Below are 20,460 nucleotides of genomic sequence, written 5' to 3'. Positions count from 1 at the left end.
GGGTGGCAAGTGATCATTTATTTAAAGGACCCATTCTCAGAAACTACCCAACCGAAAAATCTGAAAAAAATCACGAAGCTGACTCTATATGGTGTCCAGACCTCAAAATACTCTCCATATAGATATGTGCTCAAACTAAGTTAAGAATAATATAATATATTACCATATTTTTGGAGAAATTGAGTAAAAGCCCCCCTTAAATTTATCTTAGAGTTATAAAAATTTGCAGTAATATAGATTTCAGTATGAAACATGCTATCTCCAAGTTACAGTGGCTCAAAATTGCCTTTACCCTGAAAATTTACTGCAACCAAATATCAATATCACACAAAACTGAGTGATGTGACATGCTAAATGCATATACATACCAGGCTACGTGTAAATGGGATAGTTCTGCACTCAAATAAACTCACAGAAGAAGCAAACAAAACCTTTCATAGCTGAAGCGCCGAGCTTCTAGTTTCCGGACTTGTTTTTTGTTATTTTGTATTTTGTGTTAAAATTTCTTGAAGATCCGAACATTATAACGATTTTTGTGAGTTATTCGGCGACCACTTGAAATTTTAACTACATATTCTATATATTCGTATTTGCTCGTATGGCCATCGTGCCTACCGCAATCAAGTTAAAATACATATAAAACTTTACAACTTCTGCGTCAACTTCAACCGTTTGTTATTTTGTTGTTTCTGCATGAAACATTTTGATTGAGGTAGGGACGATAAGCCACTAGTTTACTCATCACATTAGTAACTAGCATTACCAGCAGCGAACGTACAAATATCCCGCGCTTTTTCGTACTTACAGAATCTTTCAACGAACTGTTATCTTATCTATCTTATCAGTTATCCGATTTTAGTTTCACAATTCCCCAGCAATTCACGAGTATTGCAATTACAGTTTCCTTGAAACCTGTGATCTAATCGAACGTTTTCTTTATAAATAAATAAATCGCCATGAATAGGAAATCTAAATCAAAAAGTGAAAAAAGTAAGACGGAAGTTGAGAGGAAGGTCTCTTCTACAACTGTACGGTCCAGTGAATCTTCAGTAAGACGAGAATTCAGATTTGTAACTTATAGTGTAGAATCTTCGAGTACTAATCGGAGTATTAGTGAAAGACAGTCAATGAGTCGTTTAGGAACAAGTACAGATGCAATCCGGCAGAACCCTTTCAATACAGAATTTGGCGGTGGAGCTAACCGAGCTGTTTCCGAGTATTGCAGTCCTTATACGAAGAGGGTAATCAGATCGGATGCAAAAGTAGTGTATCCCCCGAACACACCGGCCTATAACACAAATTATCCACTAAGAAGTTCGACTGTTGTAACTCCTCAGGGGTTAGCAACTCCAAATTCTTCAGGTCCTCCCACATATTTGAAACCCTTTACTGTTTTGGGAGCTGTCCCAAAGAGTGGAACAGTTTCTACAGGAAGTCAAGTGAAAACTAGTCTCAGTAACCCTGTGGTGAAGACTGGGGAAAGATTGGCTCAAAAGAAAGAACCGAAATTGGAACCTGGCGTCGTGTATATCTTCAACCAAGAGAAATTTGACAATGAGAAAGAAATGCGGGTAGGGACCGACAAGGACGTGGCAGCCCTCAGACAAACGTTTCATGGGCTTTTCAAAATGCAAACAAATATCTTCAAGGATCTGACAGTTAAGGGAATTAAAAAGGAAATTGCGAACAGTAAGTACAAATGTTATGAACTAATTGAGTATTAGTAGTAGTGGTTGGTATTTGTTATCAGGCCAATTATTAGAGGCAGGTGATATATCAACTTTCCAATTCCACGAAATTCCAGTAACTGATGTGTGTATATCTGGCTCTTTTTCTAAGCTTGTGTAGCCTGCAAAATATGTGTCTATACACCCAAAGTTTCGGACTTATCCTGAGAAAAAAACACGATGGGAATTTTCAATACGCAAAAGTCAAATAGGTACATATCATTTGGCCTCTGCTGTTTTATTAAATTCCCGGAATGGGGAACTTTGGGTGAACATGTATTCCCTGGAAAATGCCTTATCAGCGTTACGAAAATTAGTATTTACTTCTGACGTTTGTATCAAATTTAATCACAACCGATAATCTGATAAATTTCGATTAGTCATTATGTTTACATACATAACGCTGCTCCGGATTTATTTAAAAATTATGAAGAAATTGACAAATGAAGGTTTTGTTTAAGCCTTTCATTTGATGGTGGACTGAACCAATTGAAAAGAAACTTTCTTTCCCTGCTGCTAGTCTACGGACCTCTCTGTTCTGGGTTAGAACCCAAATTTATATCCGAAATAGATGACTTGCGGTTTCGTCCAGGCCAGAAGCAATTCACCAAAATTTCGAAGACGCCTCTCTCGTAATTTTTCCACGATCGGTGCAATCCCATCACGATCGCAGATATCCTCATTTCGGATGTGATCAAAACGTGTCACGCCACTAGTCTAACGTAACATCTTCGTCTCCATTACCGCAAGACGCCGTTCATTGTCTTTTATAGTTGAGCAACACTCAGAACCATAGAGGGCGACAGGACGGACAATATTGTGGTAAATTTTAGATGTGAAACGTTCGTTGATACGTCGTTCACAAAAAACACCAGTTGTGGAAAGCCACTTCATCCAGGTTGCGTTAATGAGTGAAGCAATTGCATAACGCAGTTCTCCATTGACTGATAGCGTTGACCCGAGGTATTCAAATCGCTCAGTTCTAGGCAGATCACTGTCGCCGACAGTGATTGTGCCTGTTTCATGGGGATCGGTCGTCAAAAATTCAGTTTTGTTTAAATTCAATCCGAGACCGTGTTGCATGAGGCGATTATCCCATTTTTGAACAAGGTGCTCGAGATCATTTTTGCTATCAGATGCTAGGAAAACATCATCTGCATAAAGCAGTGTGCAGGGCGCTGGACGTTGGACATCCCGTGTGACGATGTCCATAACAAGAACAAAGAGGAGTGGTGAGAGGGCGCTTCCTTGATGAACACCAAGAGAGACACGAAGCGGCTTTGATACACCCACCACACTTCGAACTTTACTTTTCGGATCGTGGTACAGCAATTGAACACAGCGCACGAGTTCATCTGGCACTAAGTGCTGTCGTAAAGTATACCAGATGAGTTCGTGTGGCGCACAGTCAAACGCTTTCTCTAGATTCAGAAATGCATTGTAAAGAGGGCGATGCTTCTCACGGTGTTTCTCCATGAGTAACCGCGCAGCGTGTATTGCGTCAGTAGTTCCGTAGTTTTTGATAAATCCGGCTTGATTTTCGGTTATTTCAATGATTTCAGGAATACGAGTGTCAAGAATGCGTTCAAAAATCTTCATGATATGAAAAGTAACCGGATCGGACGGTAATTTGAACATTCTGCTGGACTACCATTCTTTTTCCATATTGAAACTCTGGTACTTTCCTGCCAGTCAAATGGTATTCTTCGCTTTCCAGCGCTCAGATGCGATGTCGTCAAGTCTTGTGGCTTTCCCCGACTTCATTTGTTTTATTGCCTTCTCGACTTCAGTTGCACTGACAGTTAAGCCCATTGGTGTTTAACGTAGGTACCTGTCGTGGAGACTTAATCCTACGGTCCTCTTCAGACACGGATTGATTTCATGACCACAATCAGAGCCCCGCTGAGGCAAGCAACAACGGTACTTAGCATTCATACTGGTGGATGCAAGAATTACCTAAATCTCTATCGAACTAAGGAGTACAGCACCCGTGTTGAAACGCAACACCACGTCGAGGCCCGAAGGTCCCTTCTCGCTTGAGCATAACCACAACCCCCATGAAACTCCCACTAGGGGGGCCAGCCGCAAATAACCGAGCTGTACTCACATACAACGGGAGTTCACCCGAAGTATGAGAGTCCAGGGGCTTTCCCGGTTCTCATGGTACCAGTATACCCTTGGTAAGGTTTCGTAACCAATTTGCCACTTCAGATGAGTCCCCGTGCAGACTCGGGCCTGATCGCCCTAATTAGGGTTTTGGAGCATTCGTCTACTACATCACGGCCGGCAAACCAAAGTGAGTACAGCGTCTCCCGGTGCCACCACTATGGAGGTTCTCCTCGGCCACTTGGTTTTGGTTTGGCCGACAGGGTTGCCGCTCCGTCCTCCTCACCGCCAACTCTGAGCACCAAGTTGCACTGACAGTGAAGCCCATAGTGTTTTACGTAGGCACCTGTCGTGAGACTTAATCCTACGGTCCTCTTCAGACACGGATTGGTTTTGTGACCACAATCAGAGCCACGCTGAGACAAGTCACAACGGTACCAGTCTATACCAAGTGCATGGCTTAGCATTCATACTGGTGGATGCAAGAATTACCTAAATCTCTACCGAACTATGGAGTACGGCACCCGTGTTGATACGCAACACCACGTCGAGGCCCGAAGGTTGAGCTTGAGCACAACCACAACCACCATGAAACTCCCACTAGGGGGGCCAACCGCAAATAACTGAGCTGTCCCCACATACAACAGGAGTTCACCCGAAGTATGTGAGTCCAGGGGCTTTCCCGGTTCCCATGGTACCAGTATACCCCTGGTAAGGTTTCGTGACCAATTTGCCACTTCAGATGAGTCCTCGTGCAGACTCGGGTCTGATCGCCCTAATTAGGTCTTTGGAGCATTCGCCTACTGAATCACGGCCGGCAAGCCAAAGTAATTACAGCGTATCCCGGTGCCACCACATGGAGGTTCTCCTCGACCACTTGGTTTTGGTTTGGCCGATAGGGTTGCCGCCCCATCTTCCTCACCGCCACCTCTGAGCACCAGTTGCACTGACAGGTGGAACTGGTCCAAATGACGGCAATGATTGTGGAAGTGGAAGATGAGCAAATTCTTCAGTTGAAATCTGCTCGAAATATTCTCGCCATTTATCCGTTCCGGCTCAAGTTGGTAAGTAAAGTACCGTTCTTGTCATTAACGCAACAGAAGTTTACGATATCCTGTGTGCGTTCGTTTCGGCTTTTAGCAAGTCGATACAGATCTCTCTCGCCATCCCGAGTGTCCAGCTTATCGTAAAGATTTGTGTAATGGTCGGCTCGGGTGACTGCAATTGCTTTCCTTGCTCCCGGTTGACATTCTTATAAATTTGCCAATTAGCAGGCGTTTTACCGTCGAGAAATTTGTGGCAGAGGCGTTTCTTTTCATGGAACTTCATGTCAACATCATCATTCCAAAGCCAAGTATCTCGGTTGATGTACCGTTTACCCCGCTTGGTGACCCCGAGGGTTGCAGAGGCCGCTTTATGGATCGTGTTTTTCAATCGGCAATCGTATGAATGAGATCGTTTCTTCTTTCTTCTCACCAAATCGCCACCATTTAATGCGCAGCGGGCCAGTGCGTGAGCTTCATCAGCCGATCATCAAATCGTTCGACTTCTTTAATGACGTAACGGAAATCCTCTGAGATGGCAATGCCAACAACATATTGAGTGTGTGGGTTACCAAAATAGAGAATTTTATAGCCATTTTTACCTCGCTCGTGTTCAATGTCGCAGCTTTTGGCACCAGACCATCGGGTTTCTTGTAGAGCGCAGATATCAATACGCCTTTTCCGAGGGGCTTTTGTGAGTTTCTCTGTCATTCCAGTTAGGGTACCAACATTTAACATGCAGGACTAACCTGCTTACGTCCTGACGCCGTCTATGCGTCAAGAACTCTTGCCCATTTCTCGATTGAGGTGGACGCCCTAGCATTTCTCTGAGGCTTGTGACTCAATGCGATCGTCATGTTTGTAACGACATTGTATGCATTTTCTTGGTCGACCTGTCGCGGGTCCTATCAACAAGAGAGATCAGGTAGGATTTGGCATAGTGGAATAACTCCAACTAAGCTCTATTTATCTCTTTCCCTGATCTCAGCACTTTATTTTTGTTTTACTGAGGATAGTACAAAGTACGTTGCCTCAAACCCTCCTCCTTTACCTGGGTTTGAGACCAGAATACTACGTTAACAGCATGAAGGAGTTAATATTTAAACTACACATGTTTAGTCCAAAGTTTGTAATAAAAGGCTGGTTAGAAATGTATAATAGTTTCACGAAAATGGAGGTCGGTGCTAAAAAGAGCTTTGTAAGGACAGTGAATGGTTAACTCCTAGGAGCGCTAGGATTGAAGTTAATTGCAAGGGAAAATCTCGCGCTTGCGCCGAGCGCACTGAGCTGGCCCCTCTTCCAAAGATTTTCGCTTCCGGCGAAGAAAGTAAAAATTCGACTTTCATCTTGGGAGGCGCAATGCTGTAATCCTGTTGCCGAAGAGCCGATGCAGCCAACTGCAGATCCGAAGGCTGGAGATTAGAGGGCAGAGGTTATGGCTGCGACTTCTTGATGGCATCGAAGCGGCGGAAAACGTATTCGCAGATGACCAAATCCATGGTCTTCATGTCTAAACGCTGGGCCTTGGCGAATAGCTCTAAAGAGGCTATGCAGGTCGATGAGTCATATATGGAGGGTATGTAGGGGATCAACAATTCTTTGGCGGATTCTTGTCTCGAGGTTGGTGGCTGGTTTATCCTGAGCAGTGATGAACTCGTCCGGAATACACGTCGATGAGCCAAAAGCCATTTTAGCCGGAGAGGGTTGCAAATTCTTTATGAAAGTGGTGCCCAGTTGAAGGAGGAGTATTGGAAGTGCTCGGAACCATAGCATCTCTTGCATGCACTTTAAGATGACCGTGACAGTGTGATGCATCCGTTCCACCATTCGGTTGGGCTAAGGTGTCGTGCGGACATGTTTCACCCTCATGAGGCGGTTGAACTGGACGAGGAGATCAGCCTCAAATTGGCGACCTTGATTAGCGGTAGCGTACCAAAACTGGAGATCCAATGGTCGAGTATGACCCGTATGATGGTGGGACCTAGCGTATCCAGGATTGGAACTAGTCACGTAGCCTTTACAAGGAAGAAGCTTTTCGTCTGCAACTCGCTGATATCTCGGGAACTCTATGTGGCGGGCACAGAGACGGTTTCCGTGCGAGAAAGAACGTCTGCCACAACGTTTTGGTCGCCTGGAGTGTATTCGAAGCGAATGTCATACTGGCCGACGAAGTCCAGTTGCCTGGCCTGACGTGGTGCAGCCTTGTCGAAGCGCTACGTCACCGTAAAAGTGAGCGGGCGAGTGTCGGTCTGTATTACGAACTGGCGTCCGTTCAAGATCCGTTGAAAATACTTGGCGGCGAAGAGAACGGTGAGAAATTTGCGGTCGTAGGTGGAATATTGCTGCTCAGCTTTCTTGTGAAGAAACCTAATGGAGTCCATGTATCGTTGGAAGCGTCGGTGCGCAAAGTTATCCTTTGGGTGGATGATAGGAAGGCTGAAGTGGCAGAAGAGGCGATGCCTTGTTTATAACGCTAAAACTTGGAGTCAGTGTCGATTGTCCAACTGATTTGGAAATTCTTGCCCGTACAGCCTTTTAAGTAACTCAGTTAGCGGGGCTTGAAGTTCAGCCGCAAGTGACGCCGAGAAAACATGTTACCTGCGAGGAATATGTGGGTTTCGGGAAATCCGTGGTTGCCTGGATTTTGAGCTCTGGTGGAGAGGAACCGTTCTTGCTGATATGGTAGCCAGCGAATACAACCTAAGACTAGCCAATTTCAGATTTGCCCCAGTTGACTTGGAGCTTATCTGCTTGTAGAAGCAAGAGAAGTTCCTGGAGGTCACGTTATTGTTGTTTGTCCTCGTTGGAGGAAATCAGGATATCGTCTTGATTTCTGCGCACCTATTCCAACTTCTAGTAGAGGTGGTTGAAAGCCCACTGCAGTGCTTCCTCACCTCCATTCGCATGTGTACGAACTCAAACGCCGAAGGGCGTAGTGACGGCTATTTTGCAGACGTGCTCAGGAGCGACTGGAATCTGGTGGAAGGCTCTTTGTAGGTACACCGAGCCGCTAGTCTCCTGGAGCAGATCCACTATTATGGGGGGTGGGCATTGGTCCGGGCGGGTGGTCGAATTTACTTGTTGGCAATCAGCCATACTGCACTACTTGCGGCCAGCCTTGGGTACCGTGTGCAGAGGGTTGACTCACTGATTCGAAGAGTGCTGAATGACACAACGCTCTAACAGGAGGTCAAACTCTAGCTTCGCGGTGACGAGGCGTTATCCTGCCAAACGTCGAGGCCGCATGAAAACGGACAGCACATTCTTGATGATTTGGTGATGAATTGGCAAATCTGGCAAGGTTGCCATTTCTCCTGGTAAAAAGGTAGTCTGGGAAAACATATCTATATTTGTCCTCCGAAAGGTGGTGAATTGTCCATCGTGATGAAGCGACGCTGATTGTGTGAACTTGTGGAGCCGGGTCGAACGTGTGGGTCGTGCAAATATTAGTGAGGCCGCCGGGGAGGCGACGGTGTCGAAAGTTAATTATAAATTCGTGCTGTTTGAGTGCATCGCCTCCAAAGATGTGTATTTGGACATCGACGATGATGACTGGCCAGTGGAATGGTCGGCGCAGGCCGAGGTCCAAGGTGAGATCCTGAGTGAGTGAGTACTAAAGATGATGATGGGCTGCCTGCAGCACGAGAGTGGTTGATGTGGTTTCGGAATAAGGGAGCTGGAGTTCATCAGGAAACGTGTTGCAATGCTGCGATTCGATACATAGAAGCGGCTCCCCAAGGAAGTGCTGGTGTTTGTTGCAACTACCATGCTGGCGGCTTCATATTTTCGCCATTAACAGCGATTTGAGCAAGAAAAGTGGTGACTTTATAGGGCGGTCGATAATAGATGTTGTTGGCTTCGTATATAGGTTTTGAAAGTCTAATTCAGAATTTTTCTAACTATTTTCAGAACTCTCCAAACTAACTTCAGACTTTCCCGAATCAATTTCAGAATTTTCCATTTCAAATTCAAACTTTTTCGTCCCCAATCCAGATTTTTTCCAACATTTTTTCATAAAGTTTTTTGCACTAGATAAGTGTGTTGCTGAGATTCTTTGAACAAAATTGGGCTGCTCAACAATAATAAATAATTGTAGTCACAAGTATACAATATTATATTGACATGGTTCATGAAAAAATAGTAGAGGGGATTATATTTTTCCCAGATCATCGAAACAAATGATAGAAAATTGATGAGTTGCTTAGATTTTGTTCAAAGAACCCCAGCTCACCCCTATCCAGTGGTAAAAAGCAAAGTTGATAGTAAAATACTGGAAAAATTCTGAATTGGAAATGGAAAAGTCTTAATTTGAAGTGCAAAACTGTGAAATTGATCTGGAAAGTTTGAAGTTGGTTTGGAAATTTCAGAAATTAGTTGGAAAAATTCCGAATTAGTTTGGAAAATTTTGAACCAGGTTTGCAAAATCTACATATCAATTCAGCAACTCGACATGGGTATGACTTATATTGACCGAAAACTATTGAGTTCGACCTTGGCTGGTCTGAGTCACAATTACTACTTTTGTTTGGGGATAGAGTAACTCTAACGCAAGTTGGATTTTTGAGTTTATATACATACGTGAAGTCAACATCTCTGTAACCATTTAGGGTCCCACTGCTCCACGGGGCCGAAGTGAAGCAGCGGTTGATAAGTTTGCCTCTGCCCTAGCGAATGAAATCATCAGCCAGCAAAACACTTTTTTAAGTGTTGGATATTTGCCTAAAAAAAAAGAGCGTTCAGGAAGGAGTGAGTTGCTTTTTAAAATTAGTGCGAAAACTACTAAGTAGGAGGCGGACTCAGGACCATTATATCCTTAAACAAAAGTACGAAATAGTGTTTTGAATCTTTGGTTTGGGAATATGTACATTGAAAGTTCCTCATATGTATAACAAAAATACAAAACCGTTCACACTCGAAGCGTCCAGCTTTTGGTTTTCCTAGTTTTTTATCTTTTTTAAAAGCAACTCGAAAACTGGAAGCCGAACATCACTGTCTCGGTTTGTAGAAAATTTATAAATTCGCAAAGAGCAACTTTTGCGTTCTTTAACTTGGTAACTTAGCAATAATAGAATTGTCGGCCAAGTTCGTATTATCATGGTCAATTTTATAATCTATATACATATATGTTGTGCGATATAAGGAACAGCTTCATATTTATTTCCAGCTTTTCGGTTGACTGGTTTCTAAAGATGGGCTTTGGAAATAAGTCATTGCTTTTAAACCTCGCACCCCGCCTCTCTTTCTAGTTGAAGTTAAAACTGAAGCGATGTTCGTAAATTACGAAAGATTTTTCATTGGATAGCTTACATCAGTATTCAATATTTGCTAAAAAAATTTAGGCTAACCATGCAAAAGATGGTTTAAATTGGGGGAATCCCCTTTTAAACTCAACGTTCAGTGCATGCTGGAGTTTCAGCTTTCCCATCAGCAGGTATAACCAAGAAAAATGCGTGGGACAGACGGCCGATGTTACTAATTTTTTTAAAGATTGTGGGGTTCTAAGTCCACATCCACTTGATCTCGGGCCGGACCGATGTTAATAAGGTTTTCATTTTGGTAACATTTAATTGAATTAACTGAAAAAATAAATCTGCAAATAGGTAAGGTGATATTAACTTTGATAAGACAGTGACGTTGATACATATATTGATAGTGTTCGATAAGACAAAGGGAAAAGTTTTATGGAGTTTGAAATCAAATTTTAAGTTATTTATAATGCTTATGTGATTTATTTTTTAGACTGGATAACTGATATCAGTCGATTCAGCTGTGACGGAGTACAACAATGAGTCATATAAAAGCAATAATATGGGGCAAACGCAGTGCTAACCACATTTGCTTCTTAACTTGAAGGCCAAAGTGACATCATCCGTTGTTATAATTGCGTCAGTTTATTTCCTCACTCGATGCTATCCATAAGGTCTCACGCACTATAAGTTCGATTAGCTGGTATACCAGACTCAAATTTCGCTGGTTCATGCTGGTGATCAATGTTCCTACCTAGACAGGGGTTGCAATAGCAAAATTGATCATGTCAGTTTAACATGAGCTACTTTCTGTAGTCTTCTCCTGGGCATATTTTCTGAAAAACCTGATTATCAGTGCCTTAACTTAACTTAACTTAATTATTGATAAGATGACTCCATGGGTCATCAACCCGAATTTGGGTATGGTTTTTCCTATATATTACTGGTAAAGGGGGTGTGATTTTTCGTCCGTCACGTGACGAGGTTTGATCATTGTCAATTACGATTTTGTGGAATGGTATACTTAGCAATTGTAACCATGGCTAGGTCGTCTGCACAACCAATCACTGTCACATCCTTTGGGACACTAAGGCCGGAGAGTCCATTGTACAAATACGTTCAAAAAACAAAGGGTGCAAAGTTTCAGGTTTTTATCAAAGGGAAAGAAAATTGGAGTCCATATGCATTTTTTTGTTAGAGCTTTTTTTATCTAAAGAAAAATCAAAATAGAGGGAAATCCATATATCAATAGTGTCTTTATCGAAGTAGGATTTTACGCATTACCTTTATCGTTAGGTGGTAATCATGAGTCAATTATGCTTCTGTTTTGTGAATCACGTTACCACAAGCCAAGCAGTCTACCTGAAATGTTTCAGTGCATTGCGAAATCTTATATTTAATTGAGCTCCTGGGGAATGGTTTGATATTTTCTTTCGTGAAAAATAAACTATCTATTAGGTTAAAGCTTCTTTCAAGAGAGTTTTGTTTTAAAAAAAGATCCCATGATAGATAACTGACACAACACATTTGTTTTTTGCGTAATTTAAAATGGTTAAGGTTGAAGCGTGTTATCTGAAATAATTGAGCTTTTTTCTCGTTCTTCAATTCGATCTAATTTATTTGTATGATTGCGTATATTACAAATGATGATACAGAAAGGGAGAAAACATGATTTTATTTAATGTTTCAATGCATATTCAATCCCTTGGAATTATAAGTTAAATGTTTTTTGTTGAATAAATGTTAGGTTAAAATAAAGATGAATAATTATGTTAAGAGTAGGTTATTAACTTGCTTACTATCTCAATAACTCTGACTTGTGAAATATTCGTCGTTTTCGCGACATTTTTTTTATATTTTCTTGCGTCGACCTGGTAAAGAAATTCATTCATTTTTAATTTCTCAGCTTCACAATTTTAGGTGCATGCCATTGCCCACGTGAAATTAAATGCATTTTGTTTGACGGATTGGCGTTGGCAATAAAGAAATTACATAATCTGGAAATTTGTGAGACTGCGGATGCGCACGGCAATCTCAGAAAAAAAAAACAAAGGCTGCCTGCAGTTATTATTGCTGCGGCGGTCATATTTGCAAACGCCAGAAAGGCTGTTGTGAACGGGTGATAACTTGGTTTAGTGTTTGAAACAAAGATATAGTGAGTTTTGTTTTGTTAGTCAGTGTTAAGTCGTGAAGTTTGGGATAATATCGCAAGTGCTTGAAATCATTCGAGCAAGAAATCGCTTCGTGGGGAGGCAACTTAACGGGGGAAATCACATTAAAAAGCTTTTTTGCACATTCTTTTTTTTAATTTTTTTAAATGGGAATAATTAATTGGAATTCAGTCAAATTTGGACATTATATTAGTTATATTTTGAAGAACTTGTGAATTATTTAAGTCTAACGTAAGAAAATTACGCGGCATTAGTCCGGTCTCCAATTGCGGCATGCGTAGCGACTCCAATTTTTATTTGAAACCAAAAAGGCTTCTTGTCAGCCAACAGAGCCTATTTCAGCTTACATAAACTGTTTCGCACGAAACGTCTCACCATAGGGTCAAAGCACTTACTGTACAAGATAATGATATTGCCAGTGCTCATCTATTCCTCGGAGACTTGGGTTCTTAGTAAGAAAAATTGCGAACTCTTGGCCGCGTTCGAGAGAAGAATCCTCCGAAGAATTTTTGGCCTCCTACATAAGGATGGACGATTCCGTAGCCTACACAATGATGAAATCTATGAGCGATACCATGACCGTCTGGTTGTGGATAAAATCCGGCTCAATAGGTTACGGTGGGCGGGTTACTTAATCCGTATGAATGAAGATGATCCCACCCGGAAAGTCTATAAGGGCAATATCTATGGTAGAAAAAGAAGACGAGGCAGACCCTGCCTAAGATGGAGCGATGGGGTAGGTCAGGACGTCAGATAGCTTTTAGGGATATCAAATTGGTGGACCTCGGCGCAAAACCGGGATGTCAGGAGTTCCTTATTAAGGCAGGCCTAGACCGGATACCGGTTGTTGCGCCAAAACCTATTGGTCGCTTACATTCATTAGCAAGTAGCATCCGCCACTTCTCGCGCGGTTGGGGAGCTTCGAGGCCCCAAGTTCAACGGCGGCCGGTTGTATGTTCCAGTTGTCCCTCGACAGTTAATTTGTTGGTCGGGCGGAAGATACACTGACTAACCCGTCTCAGAATATCGATAAGATCTGGTTGACTTGAATTATGGAAGAGGATCAATGAACGGAAGGGGTTGAAGGCTCTATTGACCGCTGCGAGTGATGGTGAACATGACGCGCTCCAACTCCGATACCGAGTGATATCCTCAGAAGTAGAGTGTAGTGTACGATGTGAAAAAAGAAAATTTGCTATTCCACTGGTCAGGGAAACGGAATATGCCGCACAACACAATGATTTCGCAAGTGTATAACATCAGCACCAAGAAAGAGCTTGCATGTGGTCATCTACGATGATAAACAATTGAAGAACGGTTCTTAATCGTATCACATCCGAGCGGCTGGGCTCGACGGTCTCCTAACAGAGTTATTTATCGCCGCATCTGCAGTTATTGTAGGCCTGCAACATCCACTGAAATTCTAGGAATTCGATACCTTTCACAGATAGTGGAAGAAGGAGATGTTCGTTAAGATTCAAAAGAAGAGTGTCTGTTTTGAGTCTGACAATTGGGGGGTATTTGCCGTCGCAAAGATAATAACTAAAGTAATCTTGAAGCGCATCAGAGAATATTTCGAAAGTTTGATTAACAGAGAGCAGGTTGGTTTCTACTCCGGATCCTCCTACGTTGACCACATCAACACATTGCGGATCATCATCATCATCATCTCGTGCTGCATTGAGTTAAAATTTGTATTAATGCCTGGGGCATGTATGTCTAGGAAGTGTGGTTTGTGCCGACAGTGACACTGAACTAGATGTTGCCCGACGCTTTCTTCGCCTTGCCTAAAATGGGCAAATGCATGTTAGCATCAAGGATAAGTTGAGGGTGTGCCGTTCTAATATTTTTTTCTGTGCTGATATATGGGATCAGGGCATGGAAGGTGACGACTACTATCACTCGAAGGTTCCAAGTCTTCAAACGAAGAGCTTGGCCGGATAGGGGAGGGCGTTGCATTAAGGAGGGGCGACAATTGCATTGCTGGCCACGACGTGCAGTGGAATTCTTTCTCCCAAGATGGCTAACGAGTGCGTTGTCCCACGGTCAGTTGGCGGCAAACAATAGAGAAGGAGTTCAGGAGTCTAAGGAAGTTATGTGGGGACTTGGAGCACAGTATGGTTAACGTGAATTAGATCACCAATAAGTGTTGATAATAGACGGAAGTATTAGTACTGTTTCTCCATTGTCATGTGGAGGTATATATATATATTTAAGAAGGAGCGGGATAGGAAAGGTCAAATGCCAGAAACCAATAAGAGAGACTAGGCTCTTGGTACTGTCTTTGTATCGCGATAAAGGCCTTTCTTTGCCGCCTACACAACCTAGTTCAATACTAGAATATGAAGCCTTTAAACACTACTGGTACAGTATCAGAATATCCACCTAAGTTGTTTTTAATTCAATGCCTCTGATACCAGAGGAAGGAAAATGCAGGCTTGGTTCACTGAAAACAACTCATCTACTTTGCTTTAACTACTACCTTTTGTCATAAGCATGATTTGTATGCGAACAGGCACCGTGATTAAGGGCATTTATTAATGTGAATGTTAACTTCATTACCGATTTAGGAAAAATGCTGGCTGAAATACACAAGATCAACAGAAGGGATCCTTCTTCTGGCTTTACGTTCAATAACTGAAGGTAGAACCCTAGACGGAAGCCCTAGAAGCCTAGAAACTGGAATCTATTGAGTTCGCAGTTTAGGATATAATATCTAGTCCTAAAATTTTTTCATGATATGCGGCGCACTTGTTGGAAACCAATTGCTTCCATTTGTCTTCTAGAAGGAAAACCATAGGCTTCAATAGCTCGGCCTTATGTAGAACATAAGAGAACTACCTAGTACTAATCCTATTCAGTATTCTGTGTGGAAAGCATAGTGCAGCTAAGGATGCTGTTCAGAACGCTGTCCAATTATTATCTGGCACCAGATAATTCTATGTATAGGAAATAACTGAAATACCAGGGAGTATCTGGAAAATTTTAAAAATAAATCCATTACCTTCGCTGGCATTCTCAATAATAGAGCTTTGGGGTGAATTTTGACAATATTTTGGCTTGGCACGCTAAATGGATTGCTGTTAAAGATTGATGAATGCTGCGGGGGAAAAAGAGCTTGTCAAGGTAAATATTCAATCAACTAGAGGTATCTCAAGCTTCGATAATATGAAAAATTCGTTTTGAGATAACATATGCTGATACAAATGATAAGTGTTACTTGCTAGAAAGTTTTTCTGTACTTTTTCACTGCAGAGATTATTTTCTCCCGCCCTAAATCGGGTATCGTATGCAACACCGCGATTGTAAGACAAGAATTTGCCTGACCACCTTTTGTAAATTTACCACATCCCTTGCCGATGGCTTTATTCCTTACAGCAAAGTAGAGTGCCCAATGTGATCAAGTGGCTTGGGCCCGGTGTTATGGCATTGAATCATCGGAATTTGGTCACAAGTAAGTTCATCTACAACTAACATACATCATCCACTCATCAACGTAGCCCTATCCAAAATTAATAGATTCGTTCGAAGGTTTCTCTATATTTTCGATGTCCTTTTTAAGGTTGTGTGTAAAACAGAACCTGATTAAAATCGGTTTACTGTCTGTTTTTTTTTATGTGCTTTTTTAGGAGGTGGAAATCTTCAAAAGACATTGGCCTGGACTTGCCAGCGTGTGGCCCTCCCACGTTCGACATCATCCTTGCCAGGGCGACACTCACAGTGGATGCTTTGCCATAAATATACTGTACGTGTTGCTTATAGCTTAGCGTCCCGTCTATCATCTCTCCCAAGTATTTGATGGCAGGCTTAGAAGTGATGATATAATTCCCAATTTGAATACGGGCAAAATTTCCTTTACGGCACTTGGTGATGAGGACCGCTTCCGTTTTTTCCTCCGCAAGTGTCAGACCAGAACTCTCTAGCCAACCCTTAACAGCACTGATCGAGCTATGTCGTCGGCGTAACCCACCATCGGGCTTCCCCCGTAAGGGGAAGATTAAATACATCGTTTACCGCTGCTGCATGCCTTCGCGAAATGATCAAACCTCGAGGCACTTGAAGCACCTCTTTGGAGGAATCTGTTCTCTCGGACGACAAACAGCCCGTCCGATTCGAACCTTCCCGGCCGCCAATAACTTCTGCGCTGTGTCAACTCGTAATCGCAATGTGGCCGTTTGAGTATTGCCATAGGCTTTTCGCAAACTCATAATGGACTCCTCGGAAAGTTCCTTCAACTTGAACTGTTCCATCAAGGCAGACCAAATTTCTCCTTTGGATGTCACTTCATCGAGATCCTTGCACTGTATATTGACCTGTTTTTGGGTCCGTACTGTGATATTCTCCCCAAGGGAGTTTGTAACCTGAGTTCGGAACCTATCAGTTTTTTCAAGCTGGTTTTTGTCAGCTTAAACATTAGGTCACCCTTCTGGGTCCTTCGAATCTTGCTGACATTTCCGACTAGATTTTTCAGTATCTCCGCGTAGGATAAACTTTCAGTTCTGGAGATCACAGTTGCTTCTGGGCGAATTCGCACTTTTGCCTTTTTCTTCGCCTTTTTATTAACTATTTTGGTCCATCCACCGTTTTCATTCCCCTTGGATTTCGTCGATTCAATTGCCGGAGCTCGCACTTTCTCTTTTCGATGTTTTCACTACCGTTTTTCTATTTGTATGGTCTTTTTCTTCTTAGGCGCCTGCTGATTTCCCAGAAGATCCAAATATTTCTCCTGCACTCTCTTGTTTGGTGGCAGGTTGTTTGCAATATGATTAGGTGTCACTTGGGTCGCTTGTGACATCGTTGGGGCAACAGATTTCGACTTGCCCTTGGAATTTCGTTCCTTCTGCTGCGATTTGTTGTAGAGCACTCTAATAGCTCTCACCATATTTTGTATGGCTGTCTGTCTGTCTGTTTGTCCCACACCCTTTTTTTTGGAGACGGTTGTAGCGTTTCATACCAAATTTGTTGTGAACGCCCACGCATACAGTGAGTTGCCTAATTCTACATCGAACTTAGGGGGGGATTTCCATACACGCAAAAGGGGGGTGTAAATTGTTTTTCATCAAATATAGTTATGTGGGGTATCAAATGAAAGGTCTCAGTTAGTACTTTTTGCAGCTTTTAACTTTTAGTTTTGGCATTTGTTGGAAAGGTGAGGAGTACGGGGGCTCGAAAGAGATCACTTTTTCAACGGATCCATTCTCAGACCGAAAAATCTGAAAAAAAGTCAAAAGGCTGCCACTATATATTGCCTAGGCAACGAAATACCATACATACCGATATCTGTTTAAATAAAGTTAATAATAGTATATTACTATAATTTTTAGTAATTGGCTGCAGAACCTCCCTTAAGTTCATTTTAGTACCAGGAAATTTTGGAGCAATCTAGGCTGGAATGTAGAGCACGATTGTGCTGTTGGAAATCGCACTATTACTAACAAAGTTATAATAGATCAAAGTTGTCGCTTCTTTGCAAATCCAAGACTGAATGTGGGTATTTTCATATAATATATGTATATATTAGGTGCAAATGCGCACGCAAATAATATATTATTATAAAAGAAATACAAAAAAACTTTTCATACCTGAAGAGACCAGCTTCCGGTTTCCCGACTTGTTGTAGAATAATTTACCTCCAAATATGCTTCAATTTTAGCAATCAATTGTTTGCTTTTTTAGCCTGGAGCGTAATTCTTTCTAAGGCACTATTTATACTTACCAGCTCGCAGCATGCCCAACACGTAGCGCATCAGACTCACAAATATTTCTTTATATATTCGCTATGGCAGTATTCATATTTACATGCAATAAACGTGTCGTATCCGCACCGACATTGCAGAGTATACGTCAGAATTGTCGGATAGAATATTTATGTTGGTCTCGTTACAATCTCTGCTGTAAACGTTAAGTGTCTGCATGTATGAATACACTTTCGTCGGCCCTGTGGATGGCTGTACGTTGCTCTATTGGATGTTTAGCCAATACTTCTCTGTGCGAAATGGACAACGGTGATGATTTATTCATTGGTTGAGGGCGATTATTTTGTAGAGGACGCCTATACGAATAATTGCTCTTTTGCTTATAATATGTTTAGTACTCTGCGTGCTGTATACGCTACGTGTTCCTTAAGGCTGCAAGTTAAACACATATGTTTTATTATTATCCAAGAATTATAAAAATTTACCATTTACAATTTTTCAGTTGAAAAAAAAGATTTCGCCAAAAAATCATGCATTGTTATTGTCATCTTAACTCATGGAACGCGGCATGATGTAGTTTGCGCAAGGGATGGTAATTACTCCATTGACGATGACATGCTATTTCCCATGCTGAACAACAAATCACTCACCAACAAACCGAAAATTTTCATAATACAGGCTTGCAAGGGTGACTACGCAACCAAGGAGTTTGTCTATGCGGACGCAAAACCATGCTCTCTCAATGCACCAGTTCAAATTGCAAAATTGTACAGCACATTCGAAGGTAAATTCATTTTTTAATATAATTTAATATATTTTTAATAATTCATAATTTAATAACTTCAGGTTTTTTGAGCTACCGGGGAGATTCCGGGTCTTTATTCATTCAAATATTTTGCGAAAATTTGAAAAAGAATAAGGGGATGAAGACTGTTCTTGATGTAATGGGTGATACTATTCATCAAATAATCCACCAATACGGGTATGTTGAGGCTATTTTTATTGATTTTTGTCTTCTAACTTTATTTATTTATTTTCAGGGCTCGGCAAGTTCCAACCATTACTCATAATTTGACGATTCCTCTCAAGTTTGAAGACTATGTCTAGGTTCGTCCCCAACGTGATAGAATAATACTAAATTTTGTTACTGCACCATGTAATATGTGTATTATTATCCCTTATTATTTTTTAAGATTGATTAAGATTTAGAGGATGGTTGTGTACATCTTTGTGCTTGTTCTGTTACTATGTAGCTTATCACTTTACAATATTACGTGCGATGATAACATAGCTCATATTCACCCCTTGGTGGGGCATAATTCGTCAACCATATCAACGCGCTATCGTTTATGGTCCGCTGAAATGCGTTTCAGCTCCCCCAGGACTTCTGAGGCCCAAGTGCTCTTGGGATGATCCACTTGCTCTCATAATCTTCACTTCACTGTAATATTTTATTGTGATACTATTTTAGTATATAAAAATATTTGAAATAATATTATTACCTCTTATTGAAAATGTTTTGTGTAAGAAAAACCTTACCTCATACTACATAATAATAGGGGCTAGTATTATTATTGTGATAATTCACCATTTCATTGCATTATCTAGTCGTAGGATGTGAAGACAAATAGACATGTTGAAAAAAAATCTTCTTCTTTTTCTTCAGCCTTTGTCCCATTTACAAGTGGGGTCGCCATTTGGTTCTATCAAAAAGCCGGCCTCTTGGTCGTTAACCAGCGATGTTCAGATCAATCTAGGCAAGTGAATTCTCGTTAACGCGAATTACGCGACCATACCATCGAAGTCGCCTCTCTCGCAAATTTTCCACGATCGGTGCAACCCTATATCGATCGTAGATATCCTCATTTCAGATGTGATCAAAATTTGTCACGCTACTAGTCCAAAGAAACATCTTCATCTCCATTACTACATGACGCCGATCATTGTCTTTTATAGTCAGCCAACACTCAGAACCATAGAGAGCGGTAGGAAGGACGAAATCGCGGTAAATTTTAGATTTGAGACGTTCGTTGTTACGTCGATCACAAAGAACACCAGTTGTGGAACGGCACTTTTTCCAGGTTCGGTTAATGCGTGAAGGAATTTCTTAACGCACTGATAGCATTGATCTGATACATTTAAATCGCTCAGTTCTGGGCAGGTCACTGCCACTGACTGTAATTGCGCCTGTTTCATGGGAATCGGTCACCAAAAATTCAGGTTTATTCAGATTCAATCCGCTTTGCGTTAGACGTTAGGAAAACATTATCTGCAAAAAGTAGTGTATAAAGTGCGGGACTTTGGATGTCCCATGTGACGCTGTCCATAACAAGAACACCAACGAAAAAAAATCGACGAAATAGCAGGAAAGGAGGAAGAGCTGAGTGCTTTTGGGTGCAGCACAAAAATGCGTCGTTTACTGCAGCGATCAGCGAAAGGGGCAGCGAGGACCGAGGAAGCCTTACCAAGTG

General features: G+C 41.7%; 1 protein-coding gene across 1 annotated transcript; it reads left to right on the top strand.

Moving 5' to 3' along the window:
• Nucleotides 1-870: 870 nt before the first annotated feature.
• LOC119653685 (caspase-3-like) lies at nt 871-19,497 on the top strand. Its single transcript, XM_038058546.1, has 4 exons — nt 871-1,689; nt 18,492-18,773; nt 18,836-18,971; nt 19,030-19,497. Exons 1-4 carry the CDS (start codon nt 957-959, stop codon nt 19,094-19,096), a joined length of 1,218 nt encoding a protein of 405 aa, XP_037914474.1. The 5' UTR covers nt 871-956; the 3' UTR covers nt 19,097-19,497.
• The last annotated feature ends 963 nt before the right edge of the window (nt 19,498-20,460 follow it).

The sequence above is a fragment of the Hermetia illucens genome, chromosome 4 (genome assembly GCF_905115235.1).
Source record: "Hermetia illucens chromosome 4, iHerIll2.2.curated.20191125, whole genome shotgun sequence".
NCBI lineage: Eukaryota > Metazoa > Arthropoda > Insecta > Diptera > Stratiomyidae > Hermetia > Hermetia illucens.
Note: the sequence above shows the minus strand (reverse complement) of the source record. Positions and strands in the feature narration are given on the sequence as shown.